Source organism: Coffea arabica, chromosome 11c (assembly GCF_036785885.1).
Source record: "Coffea arabica cultivar ET-39 chromosome 11c, Coffea Arabica ET-39 HiFi, whole genome shotgun sequence".
Classification (NCBI taxonomy): Eukaryota; Viridiplantae; Streptophyta; class Magnoliopsida; order Gentianales; family Rubiaceae; genus Coffea; species Coffea arabica.
In genome coordinates, this window is record NC_092330.1 from 42230198 (window position 1) to 42252452 (window position 22255).

Here is a 22255-nt window from a genome sequence, read left to right on the forward strand (position 1 = left end):
TAGACAAAGAGGTAGTGTAATTGAAATATCGGGTAAACTTCCGTCAAAAAAAATATATCGGGTAAACTAGCAAATATGGCTTCCCCAGACCTGTGGATACCAAAAGCTTAAAAGGAGGTTTTTCATAATTATTCCAAAGATAAGGCGTGATTACTGTAATTTGTCATAGTGTGACTCGTCCCTTTTTAGGCTTACAGGCAGACTTTTGGCCTTATTCGTTAATTTTGCTCTAGAAAAGGACAAAATCAGAACATCCCAATCATCAAAAAATCTCAGATGCAAGAATCTGACTTTTTGATGCTGACAGGGCGTAACTCCGAAAAAGAGGGATGTTAACAAAGCAGCGGAAACAAAAAAGAAATCAGCAGAGAAAAAGAGAAAGAGACAAAGGATGAGAACAAAATGTTGAGGAAATAAAGACAAAATTTCGACATCTTTATAGCTCCTCTGGAACAAAATTTACTGATTTTTAATTAATCTGCAAGACCCTTTTGTCCCAGGAAAGGGGGAAGAGAGCTTTGATGCCGAGCTAAAAAAGTTGTCATTTTTGTCTTTCAATTTCCCTCCTGTCGAAGTCATTATACCCTACGAATTATAGTTCAAGGAAAAGGAACAAGAAGGCCTCAGATTCATTCCAAGTGGCCTGCATTACATGTGATAAATGCAAATCTGTGATGTGATTTGGTGAAGGTTGATTAAAGGATTTTGATACGGAATCTTGTTTCAAGGCGTCAGTGTTGATTGCACATATTCAAGAATTGGAGTTTTTCTTGAAAGGTTGAATAGGGATTTCTTGGTTTCTTTGGATTTTCCAAGAGTTGGTTTAGCCGCTCTAGAGCTGAATGTTCAACGGTTTTGAGTCGTGAATAGAGCTCTTGAGGCCTGTTTAAGCAAGTTTAGGGGCCTTTCTCTTTAATAAGCAGGGATTTCTGTTTGTTTGAATGTTCTTCAGGGATTTTATGATGGGGCAGATGAAAAGAGAATAGCTTTGTTGTGAGCTTGTGGTCTTATATGGGGGAGAGTAGGTGTAGGAGGAGGAGATTGTTTTTAGGCTGTGGAGGTTCAAATGGGTTTTGGGTTTTTCTTAGTGATCGCATTACAACTTGAATGGCTGATTTGCAGAGGCCTGCTCTAGCTGAGAGAGATATTGACCAGGTACTGTTTTTCGCATTGCATTTGCTTCGTTCTTTTGAACTTGACGCAGAAAAAGTATAGGATATTTGATTGTGCTTCTTATGGGAATAAAAGGCCATCACAGCGCTCAAGAAGGGGGCTTTTCTGCTTAAGTATGGGAGGAGGGGAAAGCCAAAGTTCTGCCCGTTTCGACTATCAACTGTAAGTCTCCTTGCAGTACATCTTATCTGTGCAAAGTTCTTAGCTTACCTGCCTGAAATTATTATTGTCAATGCCTGCTTTTACTTGTTTGGAGCTTCTTTAGGTCAAGGAACTCATCTATCACTTTGTGTCTCGCAATGAAAGAAGTTCATTGTCTTAAGGATTTTAATAGTTTTTATCCTTCATTTCAAGAAGGAGCTCTATAAACCATGACTACAAGAGAGTGTTAACTGAGGCATCATTTCTGCAGCAGATACAATCCTGGAAATGCCTAGTTATGTTTCAACTGAGCCCTTGTTGAGCTTTGTGATACAAAGAGACATCTCTGTGATTCTTCAGATATAGTTTTGGTAGTTTCATTCAACCTCTTCATCCTCATATATAACAGCATAAAGTATAGAGAGGAGAAAAGAGATCTACAATTTAAAATTAGCTGGAGATTGCTGCTTTGCCATGTTGTTTTTGCCACCATCTGTTGATGAGAAATTAAATCATCTTATAGATGAACTAATGAGCAACATTTGTGCACTTAGTGCTCCACATTCTTTTCTAGGCTTTGGATTTGGATTGTCATGTTTACAATTTCACATTGACACCTTCTGAAATGTTGCATGAATAAAAAGAAGCGGTGGAGAATGCTCCAATTTCTGCAGAAGTAACGTTCTATAATCTATAACGGTTGGAAATTTTGGTAATCTGGAAAATAAATGTGGAATTCTCCTTTATTAGCAAGGAGGTTGCTCAATACCCTTCTGTTGATTTTCTTTTTAAGAAAGATAATTACTACAACTTCTCTATCCCAATCACACCTAAATCAACATACCGTGTAATTCTTCTTACCCTAGTGCAATTTTACTTGTGCATCACCTACTGTTGTTTGACCTGCTTTAAAATATAGGTATGTGGATTAATACAAGAAAACACGGGAATGTGTTCGATATTTCATGGTGTGGCTTAGCATTTTAACCAATGCCAAGCAAAAACCTTGCAACAACGCAACAAAAAAAAAAGATTTTTTTTTTTGGGTGTAACGAGTCAGGATACACTCCTCTTTTTGAATATGTTGATATTGCTGGTTTAGTGGAGTTTTAACCTTTATTAGTAGTTAATCTGATCATTTCAAGAGAAATTTTGTTCATTATTTTAGTTTGCCGTGGCTTTTGATGCTAAATTTCAGGATGAGTCTGCCTTAATATGGTACTATGGCAAAGAAGAGAAACAGCTTGAACTGCGACAGGTTTCAAGGATTATTCCTGGACAGCGTACTGTAAGTTTGCTGATTTTTCTTGATATTTTTCCTCAATAGAAATTGATGGATGGTTAGCTTCTGCTTCTGATTTTCTGTTGCAGTAAAAGAAGTATTGAGGTTTCCTAATTAATATGCTTTGAGACAGAAAAAATTGGATGAGCATGCAAGTTTTAATAGCTCAAATTTTTTATGCTTATTTTCAAATTATTATCATTTGTATAGGCACCATCTTAGTTGATCAGAAATAAGCCAATTCCTCTATCAGATCAAAGATCAAATGAACCTTGATGTATCTAGATGAGAAGCTATCACTTTTCTCCTCAACTGTATATTATGCATCTCTGACCTTTCAAATTGACATAAGATCACTTGTCTTAGAGCTGGTCAGTTTGTTAGGAAAAAGGTGAGTAGGAAAAAAATCAGAGAGAGACAGAGAGTTGAAACTTTTGCGGCTATCATGTAGGACTCGAATCTAAGAAGTTAAATAACAAATTGTTTGAAGATTACTGTTCTTCAGAGCACTCTTGTCTTTGAAGGCCATCATCGTTTTTGCATCATTCTTAGCAACTACATGGCTTATGTTGACCATTTACTGCAAGTTGCTGTATGTAATTGCCCTTCCCTGAGAATAATGAGTGAGATCCAACTCATATGGTAATTGCCCTTTCTTTTCAGGCAATATTTCAGCGGTACCCTCGACCAGAGAAGGAATATCAATCGTTTTCTCTTATATATAATGATAGATCCTTGGATGTGGTGAGCTTTTCATTGCTCCTAATAAATAGTTAACTAGTGCTCGAGTATGAAAGGAAATTAGTTTCATCATCTCTTCAACTTTACCCTGTTAATCTTTCAATTACTGTCTTGGACAGATATGTAAAGATAAGGATGAAGCTGAGGTTTGGTTTTTCGGTCTTAAAGCACTCGTTGCTCATGGCAGCCACCACAAGGCAAGGAATGACACAAAGGCTGAAACATCCTCGTGTGACAGTCCACGTTCTCGAAGAACCTCTCCACCAAGTTTACCCTTTGTGAGTTACCCTTCTTAGTTAATTTGTTTGGAAATTAGGGTGTTAGGGCTCTCTCTCTTAATTATCTTGTTGATGACTTAATTATATTAGGATCATGGAGACACTCCAAGAGCTGAAAGTATTCCACAAAGCAGATTGGGAAAAGCTTTTGCTGACGTTGTCTCATATACAGCAACATCAAAAAATTCTTTTCTGGCTGAAATAAATACCAGCACTGCCAGCTCTCTTATACCTGGGGCCACAGACAACTCAAATAGCCGAATTTCTACAGCTGACACAGTTCGAATTAGTTTATCCAGTGCTGTAAGTTCATCAAGCCAGGGATCATGTCACGAGGATTTTGAGTGTCTTGGTGATGTTTTTATTTGGGGAGAAGGAACTGGTGAAGGGGTATTGGGTGGTGGTGAACTTAAAGTAGGTGCATCATCTGGAAGTAGAACTGATGCTAATTTGCCTAAGGCATTGGAGTCAACAGTGGTGCTTGATGTCCATAGTATTTCCTGTGGCAGTAAGTATGCCATATTAGTTACTAAACAAGGGGAAGTGTTCAGCTGGGGTGAAGAGACAGGAGGCCGTTTGGGTCATGGATTGGTGGCTGATCTTCCCTATCCCAAGCTTATTGATAGCCTTAGTGGTATGAACATTGAAATGGTTGCTTGTGGGGAGCATCATACCTGTGCTGTTACACTTTCTGGTGATCTGTACAGTTGGGGTGATGGCACTCATAACTGTGGGTTGCTTGGGCATGGAAGTGAAGTCAGTCACTGGATTCCTAAGAAAGTTAGAGGCTCTATTGAGGGCTTACACGTTTCATATGTCTCTTGTGGGCCCTGGCATACAGCTCTAATAACATCTGTTGGGCAACTTTTTACATTTGGGGATGGAACATTTGGTGCATTAGGCCATGGTGATCATCATAGCTCCAATATTCCCAGAGAAGTTGAATCCTTGAAAGGAGTTCGGACTCTGAAGGTTGCTTGTGGTGTTTGGCACACAGCTGCAGTTGTTGAAACTGGTGTCACTTCCAAGTCTGAACCGTCTGAGGGCTCTGTGTCTGGTAAACTATTCACCTGGGGGAATGGAGATGAAGGACAGCTTGGGCACTCTGATAAAAAACATAGACTAGTCCCTGTAAGTGTAGCTGCATTAGATGATTTAAGTTTTTCCCAGGTAGCCTGTGGACAAAATTTAACTGTTGCTTTGACAACTGCTGGGAAAGTATATACAATGGGAAGTTTAGTGCATGGACAGTTAGGGAATCCTTTGGCTGATGGAAAAACTCCCACTTGTGTTGGAGGAATAATTGCTGATAGTTTCATAGAGGAGATTAGCTGTGGTTCACATCATGTTGCGGTTTTGACATCGAAAATGGAAGTCTATACCTGGGGAAAAGGTTCAAATGGACAACTGGGCCATGGAGACAATGATGATAGAAATACACCAGTTGTTGTTGAATTTTTGAAAGATAAACAAGTAAAAACTGTAGTATGTGGAGCAAACTTTACTGCTGCTATCTGTATGCATAAATGGATATCTTCTGCTGATAATTCTGTTTGCTCTAGCTGTCGCAATGCTTTCAATTTCAGAAGAAAGCGTCACAATTGTTACAACTGTGGCCTTGTCTTTTGCAAAGCATGCAGCAGTAGGAAGTCCCTAAAAGCTTCTTTAGCCCCAAGTGCGAACAAGCCACATCGTGTCTGTGATGATTGTTATACTAAGTTGCAGAAATCTTTTACCTCTATATCTGCACCTCGAATTGCTAGTGTTAAAAGTGCAAATGTACTCTACAAGGCCCTGGACTTAACAGAAAAGGAGACCAAAAATCCTCGACTACCAGAAAACATGTCCAAACTCTCTCCTTCTAATTCATTCAATGTGCCTGAGGCTAGCAGTATTAAGAGTAGCAGTAGAGCAGAATTAAATGGTAGCAATCTGATCCTTTTTCCAAATGGAGATGATCAACGGGGGGGCATTTCATTCAAATCCCCAACTGGTCCGACGGGAACCTCTAAGTTCCTCTCCTTATCTATTCCTAATTCCAGAATGGTTTCTCGATCAACCTCTCCTGTTCAAGGTAAAACAAGACCACTGCAGCCTGCAACACGTACACCGGCAATAGATGTCAATGGAGATGGATCAATTGTTGGTGATTCAAAGCATAACAATGCTGCTTTACATGAGGAGATAAAGTGTTTAAGGGCACAGGTCAGCTGATTCATGAATTACATATTTGTTGTAATCAGCACCTAGTAATAGTTTCATCAGTAGTGTACTTTGCAGTTTGGACATTGCAGAAAACTTTTGAAGAATCTAAGGTTCAATTGTGATAGAAGACTTTAATTGAAATATCAGAAATAGAATTTGAGACCCAAAAATTTGGCAATCGGACAGACTTGAATGACAATTGTCCAATTCTTTGCTTCGTCATTTTTTGTCTTACTATTGATCACATATACGGTGTTAAAGCAAGAAAAAGCATCCTTGAAACTGGATTTTGGGTTTCCAGGATCTATCTTCTTTGAAAGGGGAAAGAGTGCACTGGTAGATAATCTACCCCTTAATGCATAAAACACACTGGATTAATTGCTTTTGGGTGTTTCCAATCAAACATCTAGATTCATGAACGATATCTAAAATTCATTTTAAATTTTCAAATCCTTATTTAGTCCATGAGGGATTTAGTAGTTATTCTTAAGTAGATTTGCAGTCCATAAAATTGGTGCTATTTGATATCTCTTGCCACAGTTACAGCTATAGAAATATCAAATTCATTCTCTTATTCAGCTGACATGGGAACATTTGTGGCTTTGAACTCTGTCCTTTGTTAAAATTTCAATTGACATTTAAACCAAACAGAATGTCCAGGCAAAAAAGAAAGATAGAAAGAGAATAGGCCAATCACAATTTTTAGAGTCCAAGAGTTGTTGACTTTGACTAGTAGGCAAGAATTCTCTCTCAACTACCTAGATATAGGTGGCTATGTATTGAGATTTCCGTCTGGTTGTGACACCATAGATAAAGTCATTGAGATGTGAATTGCTCATTTATCAAACCAAGTAATATGCCTTGCAGAATTTTATGTGGCTTTGTCTGCAAAACCATCTGCAAGCTACCAACCTACATTGTAAATGTTGATGGAATACTTGCATGCAAGAGGTTTCACATAGATATCTGATTTTCATGCAGTTGTTGCTGTATCAACAAAAGGATATGACTTATTAGGATTCTTTCTTTTTGGCGTAGGTGGAAGAACTTGCAAGCAAATCACAATTCCTTGAGGTTGAGCTAGAGAGAAAATCAAGGCAACTAAAGGAGGCTACAGCACAAGCAGCAGATGAAGCTGAGAAAAGCAGAGCTGCAAAGCAAGTAATCAAGTCACTATCTGCCCAGGTCAGCTTTTCTTTCATGTTATAGAACATGCTTAAATGATTATGGTCTATGGAGGGTAATTTCTATTACATTGATATACTCCATGCATAGGTAAAAGTTTATATGAATTTACTAGTCATGCATTGAGTTTAGCTTATCAGCTTGCAACCGTGGCGAGGTTTTACTCTTTGGTTTCCTCTCTCATAATGATATTATGTTGCTGTAACATACTGGAAGAACCAGAAGATACACTTCCATAACGTCTACCTACTCAAACATGTTAGCTTTAAAACGATAACATTGGTGAGACTCTAGGGTATAAGAAACTGTTGCATAGACCACAGACTTTATTCTCTTGGTTTAATGAGATCTAAAAATGTTTCAACTGGAAAAGAATTCAATTACAATTTCAACTTTATGGAGTTTGTCTCAAAAATTTAAGTACTTCTGCTAAACTGTCTGCAACAATTTTAAATATTTATGATATTTAAAAGCAGGAAAACATTGGGCAGTTATTCATTAATTCATTGATGCATTTCCTTTGGCTGGTTGTATTAGATATTGGCTTAATGTCATTCGTTGTAGTGACTAGTGAGTAATTATGTTTACAGTAGATTGCAGGGTCTGATTGGGTTGATAATCTAATAATGGGGTTGATAATCTGATAATCTTGCAGTTGAAAGAGATGGCTGAAAGATTGCCTGGGGGTCCTCCTGCCAGGAGCAATTCGCATTCTGATTCAGAACAAATATCTAATGATCCTAGCTGCCCTTCTAGTTGGAGGAGAGCAACTAGCCTAGCCCCTCTTAGAATCGAGTCCAGTGCCAGCTCAACTAGTTCAGTGCAGCCAAATGAAGCCAAGACTCAGCTGCAGAAGCCAGAGAGGGTGATAAAAGATGAACCAGGCGTGTATATGACTATCTGTTCCTCTCCAACGGGTGGGAATGAACTCAGACGGGTTCGTTTCAGGTACAACTTTGATGCTAGGTTTCCTGTTTTTACATCTACGATTGTCTCGATGTGACTCAGTACTATATTCATTTCCAACCTTATGCCCATTCAGTAATTGCTGAGCATTACAAAATTATGCCAACTTAAGTCATCTCATGACATGTATGTTCTTCTTAAATTCAACAACATCTGTAATGAAGTTTTCTCCCCACATTTTTTTATCAATCTGTCGTGTTGCCGTGACCATTTGGAAGTCTCCGTTGGAAACTTTTTGTGCTTATTCTACGGCAACTGACATAATATATACTATCCTATTGGCACAAATGACCTTTATCTGGTAGGGAGATAACTTCTTCAAACGATTGTTTGAACAACTTAATTTCCTCTAGCAATAAGAAGTAGAATTTTCCCCATTGACTTAAAAATAATCCTCCTGATTTTACTCCATCTGCTCTATTTTACCAAATAGGTTAATGTAGTTCATATCTACTGGTTATTTGACAAAGTAACTTCACATTGCGATTAGTCAGTGAAAAGTGCTGTCTTCCTGTATATACCTATTCATGGTTGCACTGGAATTTTATAAAACAAGGAATATGTGTGTGGGTAAGACATCTCAAACTAACTTGGTTTAGTTATTTACGCAGTTAGAGCACCCTGGAAATTGTCATGAAAATCTTTGGTACATTGATGAACATAGGGTTTGAAGACAAGGCTGCATGTGTTATGCTGCATCAACCACTTTGATGCTAGAGACCATTCAAATCCTGCTTTGTTTCTCCAATTATTATTGACATCTATGCTTATGATAACTGTCGATCCCACATGAATATGTTTGGCTTCAGTTGTGATCAAGAGCAATCAGACCTTAACAACTGCAACCCCCTTGAAAATTTACACCCAAGAAAATTTTAAACCTTTAATACTCCCTGATAGTAGGATAAGATTTTTTCTCTGATTCTATATCAACAACTAATACATTTTTGAGACATTTTTGTGGAGAACACAAACTTTTTATTAGTCTGCTATAATTTCTAATAATCTGTTATTTCTGTAGTCGGAAATATTTCAGTGAGCAGCAGGCAGAGAAGTGGTGGGCAGAAAATGGAAGAAAAGTACTTGAGCGCCACAATATCCGAGCCCCAATTTAACCTGTAGCTGCCATCTCGTCAATTTCACTGTATAAAAAGGGTGTTTTGACCATCAAGTACAGTAACCATCTTTGAATGCTGAACCCGGAACTCCTTGTTCTTCTGCCTTTTTTTTGGTTAACGTGTAAAGTTGATATACTGGCTTTTCCACATCCACATAAGAACGGGATGGGGAAGAATGCAAGCATGACTAAAACACGAAGACTCAGTTAGCACCTATGACATGTAAATGTATCATTCATCTATAGCTGTATTATGTTTCTCCTTTTATTAGAAATCTTAGCTAGTGCATTTTGTACCATGTTCGGAAAAGAGGACAATTTTAGACGAGCTTGTTTTCCAAATCTTCTTTGCTTTACACTTCTTTCTTCTTCGATGTTGGATATGACTCACATTCAGATGTTCGCAAAAACATTTCACAAGAAATTAGAGAAGAAATCCAGATACTCAGCGTGGGCGAGGGCATCAGAATTGCAGATGTTTTACGACTTCATACAACTTAGGGTCGTACATCTGCCATCTCAATCCGTTTGTTGGCCAATACCGGGCTTAGAATTGCTTTTCGCCAGTATCTCAAAAGTGCATCATTGTCATGACTACAAATAATAGAGCAACGGGAGGTTCATAATTTGCAGCAAGAAAGAGTAGGGGGAGCAACAGTGTATGTGCAATATGGCAGGTTAGACATGAAACAGCCTTGATCTAACAAAATTTTGGTCAAGCTTAATTCAGGTTTTATCTGATTTTGCCAAAGATTTTGAAATCTATCAATGAAGGTATGCCCCACGCGGCATATGCATGGTCAGTATTCTGTTTAGCTCCAAAATTCACACCTCCAGTTCCCACTCCTTGTTAGACAACTGAATTATGCTGCTTCCAGCTTCCTTCTTTGCAGTTTGACTACATGGGTTCCCTTTGTTCTCGAGCATGTCTTTGCTATCAGGTATCCTCCCAGCTATAGCGTAAGTGCTAGTGAGTACAAGCGAATCAGCAGGGTGTTCATCATAAAGTGTTTCCAATTTCCCCTTAACCAACTTACCCAATTCAACATTTCCATGGACCCTGCATGCTGCGAGTAATGCTCGCCATGCTGTGGCATCCCCCTCGATGGGCAAGCTCTTGATCAGTTCGTGTGCATCCTCAAGCAGACCAGCTCTACCTAATAAGTCAATTATACAACCATAATGCTCAATTCTAGGTGTCAAGCCATAATGCTGCACCATTTTTCTGAAACAACTTATTCCGTCGGTCACTAATCCTCCATGGCTACATGCATTGAGCACTGCCAAGAAAGTGACTTCGTTAGGCTTGAAATCCTCCTGCTCCATTCTATGGAAAAGAGTAATGGCATTTTTTGGCTCCCCATTTACTCCATAACCCAGTATCATGGCTGTCCAGCACTTCACATCTTTCTTCTCTATCATATCAAAAACATTACTTGCCATCGAAAGCAATCCACATTTAGCGTACATATCCACCAAAGCTGTTCCAAGTATTGCATCCAAAACTATCTCCTGCACTTCTACATAGTCATGTATACGTTGACCCAATGCCAGAGTCCCAGATGAAGCACAAGCTGAAAGCAACCCTGCCAGGGTCGATGAATTGGGTTTTACTTCTTCCAGCTTCATCAAACCCAGTAAACCTAATGCTTCATCTAGCAGGCCACCTTTAGCATATCCATCTATGAGACAATTCCACACCACAACATCTCTTGCAGAAACTTCAGCAAACACCCTACTCCCTGAATCAATGCAGCCCATTTTACCATACATGGAAATCAATGCACTGACCACATTTAAATCCAAGCAAAAACCAAACTTTATGCAATATCCATGTAAGCACTCGCCTGTCAAAACGCAATTCAGTTCCCCAGCAGCCGAGATAACACTCAAGATTGTGGTCTTGCCGACAATTTGACCAGTGGTACATAACTGCTTAAACAAGTCTAAAACCACATTATTCTGAGACGCACAAAGATAGCCTCCCATCAAAATGTTCCACGGTATCAAGTCTCTCCCTCCTGAAATTTCGTCAAACAGTTTGCGGGCCTCGCCCATTCTCTGACAGACACAGTAAAAATGCAAAAGCGTATTCTTTACATTCAAGAACAGCTGAAACCCAGATTTCAACACAATTGAATGAACACCAAGACCAGTCCAAGTGGCAAACTTTTTGCAACAAGATTTGAGAACTGGGACGAAAGTAAATTCATCAAGCACAATTCTTTGAGCCCTCAAGTAATTGAAAAGAACAAAAACCTGATTTTGATTCTCACTGATTGAATAGGCTCTTAGGATAGTATTAAACATATAAAGATTTGGTTTTTGTATATGTTTGAAAATGGAGCCTGCATAGTTTATATCTTGTATTGAACAGGCAAGAAGCTTGCTAAGTGTAAATGGTATTTGATCAAGACCAGTCTTGACCATTAAGCCATGGATTGGGGTAATTTCAGATATGTTTTTGCAAGATTGCAATGAAGTTACAATCTTTTCATCTGGGCAATGTGTGGAGTAGAGATACGGGAAAAGAAATTTGGTGGGCGAAGTTCGAAATTTTCTCTTGAACATGAACCAACAATTTTAGTCGCGGCAGTTCATTTTTCATCTTCTTTTTACAGGAAAAAAGTGTGTAATCTGTAATTTGGGAAACCCAGAGGTGGTGATTGCAACTAACCGAGATAAAATCCCACGTAAAAAACTGGTTTGCAGGGTAACAAACCAGAATAAAGCTTTAATAAGTCACCTTGAATTTTTTAAAGACCTTAAGACGCCATTTATCGGCTAAATTATAAACTGGATCCGGGCCTCAAAAGTTAAGTTATGTCCAGTTCAATCCGATTTGTATAATTCTTACTACATTAGTGTAAACTTGTACAATGTTGGTGTAATTGTTAACTGGTCAATAAAACAATCTGGCCTAGCAATTTGAGATTACTTAAGACACCATTTATAGGCTAAATTATAAAGTGGATCAGGTCCTCAAAAGTTAAGTCATGCCCAGTTCAATCCGATTTGTATAATTCTTACTACATTAGTGTAAACTTGTACAATGTTGGTGTAATTGTTAACTTGTCAATATATTTGACTGCCAACTAAGATTTTCACTCATAAAATTTGTTTCTAGAGTTCATGAAATGTACCCAAGTTTTAGACGGAACAAAAGATTTTATTAATGATGAGAAGGTACACGGATAAGACTACAGGGAATGCTCAAGGATAGTAGGGAGTAGTGTAAAATACATACAGAATGCTTGCCAATCCCTTTGCAAATCTGTTAGCACGAAGCAGCATTTTCTCTTCCCAGAGAAAGAAAACAATTAAAACAATTATATAACATTTACATGAAAAATATGAATGCACAGATGGTTCCTCAAAGTTCCATGGTTCATGCTTCCGCTGATGTTCATGTATGCTATGGCCAAGTTCTTGCCCAGTCAACTGCCAGAACAAGAAGCAATGCACTGCATGGCCTATCTGCTTTGCAGATAAATGCACGGAGACTGGGTATCAATACCCTTGCATAAACCTCTGTCAAATCTATTCAATCTTCAAGTAACTATCCATTTTCATATGTTGCAGGAAGGGAAGTGATAAAATCTTTTCTTTCAGATAGTTTAATTGGACTAGGATTATTTTGAGACTCTGAAGGACCTTTTCCTTGTGAATCAACAGGTCCTAGACCATCCACTTCTATGGTACTCCAACCTAGAGGCTTCTGCAAATCATCTTCATCGATCAATTCCCGCATTTTTGTAGCAGCATTCCATCTCTCTGCACTGGCATAAGCACTAGATGATAGTACATAGTTTGCACCATTATGAGGATCCAATTCAATAAGCTTGCTGGAGGCTATCTCGGCCAGGGGCACATTTCCATGAAGTTTACAACCACCAAGTAATATCCTCCACACAACAACTTCTGAAGCTACAGGCGTGCACTGTATAAATTCATATGCTCTCTCTAGATTGCCAGAGCGACAAAAGAGGTCAACTATGCAACCATAGTGCTTCACTTCTGGAACTAATCCATGAACCCTACCCATACTATCAAAGTAGTCCAAACCTTTATCCACCAATCCACCATGAGCACAAGCAAGTAATACCCCAGCAAAAGTTCCATGAGTCACCTTAACACCTTCTATTAACATTTGTGAGAACAGGTCAAGAGCATAATCAGAAATTCCATTCACTGCAAGTCCGGATATGACTGAGTTCCATGTAACTGTGTCCTTCTCTTTCATATCATGAAAAACTTCCAAGGCCTTCTCAGTTGATCCGCATTTGCAGTACATATCGATCAAGGCATTCCCCACGTGTATATCTACTTTGACATCATATTCACAGACATACTTATGCACCGCATTACCCACATCAAGCATGCCTAAATGTGCACAAGCAGAAAGAACACTAGCAACAGTAACCTCATCAGGTTTAACTTTAGCGGCCATCATCCTTCGAAAAATCCTGATGGCATCAGAAAATTGTTTTGCATGACAGTACCCCACTATGATGGAGGTCCAAGATATGACGTCCCTCCTGGGCATCTCATCAAATAATTTCATTGCTGCATCAAAATTCCCCGCTTTTGAATATCCCATAATCATGGTATTCCAAGTAACCACATCCTTTTCTATCATCCTGTCAAAAACTCCCCGAGCCAAGTCAACAAAACCCCGCCTTCCATACATATCAATCAGTGCATTACCCAAATAAACATCAATTTCAATACCACTATTCTCAATATATTTCACCGCAGAGTCTGCCACGTCCAGCTCACCCATACGACTACAAGCTAATAGAACTTTCACCAAGGTAATAGAATCAGCCGCCAGATTGGCTGCTTGCATAGCACCATAAAGAACCAAAATCTCCTTAAACTTGTTGCGCTGACTATACCCACATATCAACGAGTTCCAAGAAACCAAGTCTCTTTCAGGCATTTCATCAAAAATTTTCCGAGAAAAATCCAATGCATCACAAGAACCGTACATGTGAATAAGAGAATTACACACGTAAAGGTAAGATCCAAACCCAAGTTTTAGAGCAAGACCGTGGGCCTTTTTACCAGTTAAAATATCTGAAACTCGAGAACAAGCCTTAAACAGGAATATAAACGTCAGATTATTTCCATGTAAACCTCTGTCACGCATTTTCTCAAATAGGGGTGTCGCTTCACCGGGTAGGTCGCTCTGAGCGAATCCACGGATCATGAAATTCCAGATTGGTAAGGTGGGGTGCTCAATCTGGAGGAAAGCAAAGTGGGCTTTGAGTATTGTCTCAGAAGACAAAGCGTAGAACTTGATAATATTTGACATCGATAATGAGTCGGTATGACGATGAGTTCTGATGAAGTGTGCATGGAACTCTTGGATGAATTCTTCAAAGTTTGGATATTTGAAGATTGGGTCAGTTTTTGAGGTCGTCGCATGGGTTGTGAAGAGGCGGAAAATGGGTCTTGCACATGTCATGAGAACGATAAGGTGTTCAGGGGAAAAGTGAAGTACCTGGTGAAGAAAGCCAAGAGTAAATTCAAGGAGATGTATTCAGGCCATGGCATTTAGGCCGAGTATTGCAAAGCACGTTATTCGTACAGCTTCTGTTTACTTGAAATAAAGATGCTAAAGGAGCTTGATGTTCCATAAATTTTAATTTCGCTCCAATAACTGTACAGAGATTCCTGCATCTGGCCAAATTAGCGCAATTATGTTCCACCGACCCAATACCCAAACAGCATGGAAATATAAGGGAAGGAGATGCTATTAAACAGAATTACACACGAAGGAGATGCAAAAGAGAACTGCAAAATCCTTTCTACAGAGATTTCTATTAAAAAGAATACTTTTTAACTATGCCAATAAATGTATGGAGTATACAATTACATCCAGCAGCTTAGCTGCCTCGCGAGGGACAAAAAGTAGGACAAAGCCGTGACATGTGATACACCTAAAACCTTGTAACCAACAAAGCCTGCTGTCTTCTGTATGATTTGCCGATTTCAAAATTGCTGGACCAGAGCAAGTTTATATCCTAGGCGAGTCTTCAAAGGGAGTTTCTATCTGCTCAAAGGTTCTAACTGCACTTCCATTCTTTCAGAAAAATCTGAATCTTTTTCTGCTACTGTCCGACTTGGACTCAAGAGATCGACATCCTCCTCCTCACCGTTACCCAATACCCAACTGCTTCCTCCAGATACTCTATCCTGCCGCCTCTTCTTCTCACGGTACTCCAAGTAAATTACTGTCAAAGCACCAACCAATAACCAGATTATCAGAGCCCAAGTAAGTCCATGAACATTTTCATCACCGTATCTTTCTCCCAAATGCTTCATTCCAGTGATAAGAGCTGCAACCCCAACAAGAATGCTGGACCTGCCAACAATGACATGCATATATTCCCAAAGAATCCTCCTTGAAGAAACCACCTCTCCAGCACCAGGTTTCTTAGGTCGAAAGTAGGCATTTACTGGTTGCACAACACCCAACAATATTGCCAGCATTCCAAGCTTCACATGTAATGAGTGGAGGAACAGACCTCGAAGCTCGGCTACAGCAAAAAGAAAACCAAGGAAAACGATTGATAATCCTGAGTATTGCAAGTATACGTGAAGTTGAAACCACCCATCACCTTTGACATGCTTTAAGTATCTTGCAGCTAGAATACCACCAGGAAGCAGTATACCCCACGCAAGAAACATCATAAAACCATGTACAGCTAATACTGGCCGCAAGTCCTCCTCTGCCTCAGCAGAACCACGCATAAGCAACACGTGAACAGGCCTCTTGCTTGTGACAGAGTGCATATTTGTAACGCTCAAGTGGTTGTCTGACCATTGAGCACCCATTGCCCAAATAACTTTAAGAGGGGTTGTAGGATCAACAATGTTATTACATTCTGGCCTTTCATCTCTTTTACTACAAGATGGGTGTAACGGACGGGTGAATTCAAATGTGCTGATACCATTTTCAGACTTGCATCTTGCATATGTCAAGTTCTCCTGAGTTGGATGCAAACTAGAGGCATCCCTTCCATCTATCCAATATGTGCTCACCCTTCCTTTTCCATCATCATCAATCCAACCCACATAAGCATAGCTGTGTACCATTTCACGTCCAAAACCTATTGCAAGATAACCACTTTTCTTTTCACCCCGAGCTGCAATTGATATTGAATCTTTTGATAATGTCCAAAAAAGTGTGACTTGCTGATCATCCAAAACAACACTATTGTTATACATATCTGGCAGACCCCCGTCAACTACTTGAACTTTCCAACCCATCTTTTGCGTATAGACAGAATGATAATAAACTATATCTGGTGTATTGCGATCAGGCGCCCATGTCAGTTCTGTAGGGCTTGCTGGGACTCCTTCAGCTTCTGGTCCCCCAAAATAAACAGTCTCAGACATATTCCTCAAGGTAGCATTTCCACCAAGTGGATTAGAGGTGATATAGAATGCAACATCATGCCCTGCTTGTATGGAGAACTTGATTGAAACCCCTCTCTCAACCCTAAGAACAGGAGCCTCCTTCTTGTTAATATAAAGAACTTTTGAAGGATTAGGCGGATTGGGGTAATGCAATGCTGGCCCAGTCGAAACAACTAGAGGTTCCTTCTTATCAGCAATGACAAGATCTTGGTCCTCCTTGTCTTCAGCATCCAAAGGTCCCAAGCAATCATTCACAGTCTCTGATATGTTAAGTACCAAGTGTCCAAAAGTACCACCATGATTTTGAGGAAGATAAAAAGGGCGAAGACTATCAGGCGGCTTTATCAAGCCCAAAGCCCAGATCACAGTCATCTTAGCCTTAGGATTCACAGCCAAATCATACTTCCCATCAACACTCTTCAGCGGCCTCCTAAACCTTATAAAAGAAACCCCATCCTTCCTATGCCCATAAACTAATCTCGTGTTGTTAACCAAACCAATAGGATCAGAGCTATCAAGCATGGAATCAGGACAAACCCCCTGAAACTTCCCCTCCTCATTCACCACACACTCACTATACTTTGATATGAAATAATCCTCTGCAAATGGCATTCCATTCTCCTTAAAACCACTCACAGTCACATCTCCACCCACCATAAACTTCTCGGAAGCATTGGGATTTGCCCAACCAAAGGCCATATAGTTCTGAATCCCAATAGCACCTTCCAACCCAAAATCAATAAAATCCTTATCTTCACTATAATTCCACCTAACCCTATAGTTTTTCGACAAAACTTTACAATTATCGAACATTGTAACTGTCAAAGGACCACCAGTCCCATTAAAATTGGTGGAGGAAGAATTCCCCCCAAGGACAACGTGACCAAAATCAGAAGCAGTGGGCAAATCCCAAACAGAAAGAACTTTGATCTGATCCCAAGTGACATTTTTCAGTAAATTAACAGTAAAGCTATCATTTTTATAGGTCTGATTCAACTTATGATCTGAGATCAGAAAACCCCGAGTGAGATTTTCGAAGGTTTCACCCGAGGCACCCCACCAGCTAACATTATCCGAGCCTTGAAGCATATCAAATTGGGAAACCTTAAAGGAACAATCATCTAGGATAGTAAGTACCCCACGCAATTGGTGTTGTACCATCAAGAATTGGGATGTGTAGTTGAGGAGGGAAGAATTGGTTTTGGGGCAGTTCGCATTGGAAAAGGACATTAAAAAACAAAACAAGAGCAAAAACCCGAGAAGAAAAAAGGGTTCTTTCGGTGCCATCTTGCACCGGTCGGTAGATAAAGATCGGCCGGCGAGAATCCAGTGAGGGTATGATTTGGTCGGGAAAAAGTTCACGTAATTATGAATAAGAAGAGAAAGAAATAAGATAGAGACAGGATCGATAATTACCTGATGAAGGCACAGTTTTTTTCAAAGGAATATTTGCCGCAAATTATTCTGGGTAATTTGCTGTAAGCAAACTTTCTTTCGGAGACGGCAACGTTGGTGGGAGACGCGGAGAAGGAACAGTAGGCCACTGCAGTGTTTTCTGACAGCTCCACAGTTCGTCTCACATCCATTCTTCATATTCCGTTACTCACACACATGTTTAAAATATAAGGGAACGAGGTCGTTTGCTGGGTGGTACTGGGGAGGTGCTCTCTCACATTTGACCTACTTTCTGACTGCACGACCCTTCCAAGCACGGACCGTTCATGGCTTTCTTGCTACGATGTCGTAAGTTTCAACATATGAGGTGAGTGACACGTGGGGCGGGGCTACTATACAGGTTGTAGGAGGAGGGCGATTTTTCTTGTTTTTTTTTTTGGGTCAAAAGTCGACAGCAAATGTTTTCTCTGGGTTTTGGGGTTATGATGGGCCATTATTCTTCTGACCCTTTTGGATGGGTCGTCGTGACAAGGGTGAAAAAAGAAAAGGAAAAACTTGGGGGACGATTTACTTTACCTTTTTGTTTCACTAATTTTTTGAGCACAAGAGAAGTAGAATGCCTTTCCTTTCTTTTTCGTTTTTGGCACATCTAACGGCAAACGCCCATTTAAATATTCCTAAACAGAATCCGCTAGTGCTAAATCAACCAACAACAAACGTTTAATGGATTCTTCATCAATACTACAATTTCAAGTTCAGCTTCACCTGAACTTGCGAGATGAACTGCGCAACTGTTTCCTTCTCTCAGCGGTATCTTCATTCATGCTTCCGTATTGTGCAACATGATCCTCTCGGCTTCCGAGAGAAATGGACTTCCAAAGTAGGGAAATAGCAGCTCAAGGCATTCTCTTGCTCAAGTTCTGTTTTCTTTTCTTCGTTCACTCCAGAATAAAACATGTGGCTTCTTTTCATCTGTTTCCCATACAAGTATTGCAAACTCATGCTGAGCTCTCTGAATTTGACTTGTATGTGACAATGCTAAAATTCATTCGAATCTCAGTAGAAACTCCCTCACTCCTGTTAACAAGGTAACAAACATCTCTGATTGAATATGGATGCTCCTACGAGCAAGGATGACTATTACCTCCCCTTGTAGGAGAGGGGAGTACTGGTAATTGGTGCTTTCTCCTCTTTGAAAGGTTGAGTTGCTGGATCTGATACACTAGGCAATCTTGAGACACTGCCTTTCCCTCTCTTTGCATTTGGTCCAATCACCTCTATCATGTACTTCCATCCATCAATGGGTCTTCTTCGGCTAAATATGTGAGTTTTAATAAAACTTGCAATCTGCATAAGAATAATATTTGTTAAGATTAGAAACTGCAACCAACATCCCAAAAAAAAAAAAAAAAAAAGATAGTAACGAGAGTGCCATGCTATGCTATTGAAAATTCTTCGACAAAGTAAAAACAAGTCTGATCAACACTGAACTGTTTACAAACCAAACTACTAGCTTAATGAGTCCAGACTAAAGCATGCAACACTAAAGAATCCTAGACGCTTAAAAATGTGGCAGTACTCAAAAAACAAAACGAGAAAGGAAATCATACTAGACAATTGAATCCAACAAGTGAAGATCATAAAATGAGCTTTTACGAGCTGATTGGCAGCTGAAAACAGTTCAGCTGCCAATCTTCTTAATAGAAGGTGGGACCGCCACCAACAGCTCAAGCTAGATTTCAGCAAACTTTGCACGGTAGAAGAATTAGCCAGCACTACTTGGGTAAAATATCAGACAAAAGAATGCCAATTTCATTTGCATCATGCTGCTTACAACAGAGTTACAAGTCTAAAGAGTCGTCGTCAGAATATGCTAATTTGATATCATGACCAAATTATACACACCTGGAACTTGTTGAATGCAATTCGGCGCTCAAATTCTTGAAGCAGAATGTCTTCTTCTCTTTGTGTCATTTGCCATATATTCCCATCTTGAGCTCTTGACGTTGTTTCCCATCCATCAGGCTTATTTTTGAACTCTGTGCCAGGAATTTTAGTATTATTTAAATCATCACCGGGAGAATCAAATATCCTGCATTTGTTTAACCAAAGGAGTATAGTTAAGGTCTCCAATCTTCAAACTTTCATGACAAAAGAGCTCGACATAGGCAAAAACCTTAATAATATCAAGAAAATTTGGGCATAAAAGTCTTCATGTGGATTAGAGTCATTAACGAGAAATACACAACCCAGCGGCTATCTGAAGGTGTTCCAAAATAAGCATGAGATCATAAAGGCATAAACAATCTACTGAAACAAACAGCACAATGTCAGCATAAACTTAAGAAAGACTGAAATGGCAAATGCAAACATGTGCCTGCGTATAAATGCTTTTTATCTACTAAACCTCTTGCAAAAATTAACTTTTGATGATGCATCCAATGACGGTCTCCTTCACTTCTTTACTCTTTTTTTTTTTTTTTTTTGGTGGCGGGGTTGGGGGGTGTCTCCCGACATGTGGCACAGTTTAATACTGAAAATGAAATATAAAACTAAAATTTAGCAAGATATAACAATTTGAACATTGTTAGACTCCGTGCCATCATGGATAAGTATATGTTAAGCACAATTCTTTTTGCAAGCGGTTAAGGTTGGACATGGTTTTATGGCTATGCCTTTAGCCCAAGGATGATTCGCTCGTTGTACATAAGCATGTCAGGCCGTTTTTTGCAGTGTTCAAGGAAGATATAATCCTTGAGATTTATGTTTAGCTAAAAATTTCATCTTGGACACGTAGTAAATCTAGAAAAGCTAGCAGAAACAGCCGAAATAATTTGACAAACATAAATAAAGTCGATTTAAACCTGAACAATTAGGCAAAATCAGGAAACCAATTGCTCGAGTTCCTAATTCTGTACAGATAACATATAAAAATAAATAGATAAGGGCAAGGAAGCATACTCTGAGCAGCTATCAAGCAATTTCTCAATGTCATCGCCAGCACCAGAAATGGAATCCCCCAACCTAGCCTCCTCCATTTTCTCAATCTCCTTCGCCCATAGCCCGGCATGAACTCTCTGCTTCTTCAATCTATAATCCCTCTTGATATTCTCCAGCCTATAAAGCTCAGACGAAGCTCCAGCCGCCCCAGCACCAATTCCCTCTTTTTTAACCACCCCATCATTCTTATCCGCGTTGGTACTACTACTTCTGGGCTTCCCTTTTCTTTGATCCCAGTTCTCGTTCATGTCCTCCACGAAAGCCTTGGTCTCAGAATCCATATCAAGATGGGAATTGTTAGGATTTTGAGAAGGGACGGTTTCAGCGGAGGAAAGTGAGAAGTTGACGTCTGTTTCCCATGGGGCTCGAGTCTTTCCCGCGAGCTCGTCGGGGAGCCAAGCTGTTTCCCATGCATCATTCCACTCGTCGTCGCCTGTGTTGGTGGTGGAGAAGTGACGAAACACGGTGGTGGTCGTGGTGGGGTTCAAAGGGGGGTTTTTCAGGAGGAAACAGAGCCTCCGGATTGGTGTCATTTTTGATTTCTTGAACATGGGATACAAATCCGGCGGACTGAATTATACTTTTATGGAGGGGTTAATTTCGCTTTGTACCCTTTAACTTTGGCCCCATTCCCACTTACGTCCTTAAACTTCACAATAGGACATTTAGCTCCTTAAAGTACAAAATTCATCCCATTTAAATGTAATCCTTGACGGAATGTAGAAAATCAACCGAATAAGTGGCAAATTCAGTTAACTAATTAGTATAACCAAAATAGAAAAAATTGTTTGAAACATCTCCCATATTTTATAAAATAGCTTTTTTCACTTCTCATTTTTTAAAATATAATTTTACGTCCCTTACAAATTCACATTAATCAAATTTGGTTCCTACTAAGGTTTTCGACTAATTTTTAGTCAGAATCCATCATATACCTTACACCTGATTATATTTTAGGGGCAAAATTATCAAATCAAATTTTATATAATCCGATTCATAGTATCTCACATTTCGCAAAATGAATTTTTTTGTCCCTCACATTTTATAAAATAAATTTTTTTATCCCTTATATTTTATAAAATGAATTTTTTTATCTCTCATTAACCAGGTGCATGAATAATTTTTTTTAAATCCATGTATATCTATGTGTTAATTTAAGCCGCTGCAGCACCCAAAGGTTCTCAAATTCCAATTTTGATTAACTTTTCACCGAAATAAACAAAGATCCATTTTCTAAAATTTTTTATTTCCCTTAGATGTGTCAGTATGTCATATGTCTACCTACTCATTTATTGACCAAATCATGCTTAAATCTACATCCTTAAGGTGGTGTTTGGTGCGCAC

The 22255-nt window shown here is 39.4% G+C and overlaps 5 protein-coding genes across 5 annotated transcripts; 1 reads left to right on the forward strand and 4 right to left on the reverse strand.

The window, feature by feature from the left end:
• Positions 1–282: 282 nt before the first annotated feature.
• Positions 283–9430, forward strand: LOC113717207 (PH, RCC1 and FYVE domains-containing protein 1). Its single transcript, XM_027241913.2, has 9 exons — positions 283–1155; positions 1249–1335; positions 2513–2602; positions 3260–3340; positions 3457–3615; positions 3706–5820; positions 6859–7005; positions 7661–7953; positions 8993–9430. The coding sequence occupies exons 1-9, from the start codon at positions 1108–1110 to the stop codon at positions 9084–9086; spliced, it is 3114 nt and encodes a 1037-aa protein (XP_027097714.2). The 5' UTR covers positions 283–1107; the 3' UTR covers positions 9087–9430.
• Positions 9431–9615: 185 nt separating this feature from the next.
• On the reverse strand, positions 9616–11844 carry LOC113717210 (pentatricopeptide repeat-containing protein At1g26900, mitochondrial). Its single transcript, XM_027241917.2, has one exon. The coding sequence runs from the start codon at positions 11657–11659 to the stop codon at positions 9914–9916; it is 1746 nt and encodes a 581-aa protein (XP_027097718.1). The 5' UTR covers positions 11660–11844; the 3' UTR covers positions 9616–9913.
• A 466-nt stretch (positions 11845–12310) lies between these two features.
• On the reverse strand, positions 12311–14735 carry LOC113717209 (pentatricopeptide repeat-containing protein At1g31430). The gene has a single exon (XM_027241916.2). It carries the CDS (start codon positions 14556–14558, stop codon positions 12648–12650), a length of 1911 nt encoding a protein of 636 aa, XP_027097717.1. The 5' UTR covers positions 14559–14735; the 3' UTR covers positions 12311–12647.
• Positions 14736–14888: 153 nt separating this feature from the next.
• Positions 14889–17803, reverse strand: LOC113717208 (cytochrome b561, DM13 and DOMON domain-containing protein At5g54830). The gene has a single exon (XM_027241914.2). It carries the CDS (start codon positions 17801–17803, stop codon positions 15143–15145), a length of 2661 nt encoding a protein of 886 aa, XP_027097715.2. The 3' UTR covers positions 14889–15142.
• A 716-nt stretch (positions 17804–18519) lies between these two features.
• On the reverse strand, positions 18520–21465 carry LOC140016776 (protein GAMETE CELL DEFECTIVE 1, mitochondrial-like). The gene is made up of 3 exons (XM_072070579.1): positions 20873–21465; positions 19817–20003; positions 18520–19258 (listed from the first exon to the last, which is right to left on the reverse strand). The coding sequence occupies exons 1-3, from the start codon at positions 21460–21462 to the stop codon at positions 19052–19054; spliced, it is 984 nt and encodes a 327-aa protein (XP_071926680.1). The 5' UTR covers positions 21463–21465; the 3' UTR covers positions 18520–19051.
• Between the last annotated feature and the right edge of the window lie 790 nt (positions 21466–22255).

Coding starts and splice junctions, on each gene's coding strand:
- LOC113717207 (XM_027241913.2), top strand. CDS start 1,108: ATGGCTGATTTGCAGAGGCCTGCTCTAGCTGAGAGAGATATTGACCAG. Junction 3,616..3,705: donor CTCCACCAAGTTTACCCTTT/GTGAGTTACCCT, acceptor TAATTATATTAG/GATCATGGAGACACTCCAAG. Junction 5,821..6,858: donor TAAAGTGTTTAAGGGCACAG/GTCAGCTGATTC, acceptor TTTTTGGCGTAG/GTGGAAGAACTTGCAAGCAA.
- LOC113717210 (XM_027241917.2), bottom strand. CDS start 11,659: ATGTTCAAGAGAAAATTTCGAACTTCGCCCACCAAATTTCTTTTCCCG.
- LOC113717209 (XM_027241916.2), bottom strand. CDS start 14,558: ATGACATGTGCAAGACCCATTTTCCGCCTCTTCACAACCCATGCGACG.
- LOC113717208 (XM_027241914.2), bottom strand. CDS start 17,803: ATGGCACCGAAAGAACCCTTTTTTCTTCTCGGGTTTTTGCTCTTGTTT.
- LOC140016776 (XM_072070579.1), bottom strand. CDS start 21,462: ATGTTCAAGAAATCAAAAATGACACCAATCCGGAGGCTCTGTTTCCTC. Junction 20,004..20,872: donor TTGCTTGATAGCTGCTCAGA/GTATGCTTCCTT, acceptor AAACAAATGCAG/GATATTTGATTCTCCCGGTG. Junction 19,259..19,816: donor TTGCATTCAACAAGTTCCAG/GTGTGTATAATT, acceptor ATTCTTATGCAG/ATTGCAAGTTTTATTAAAAC.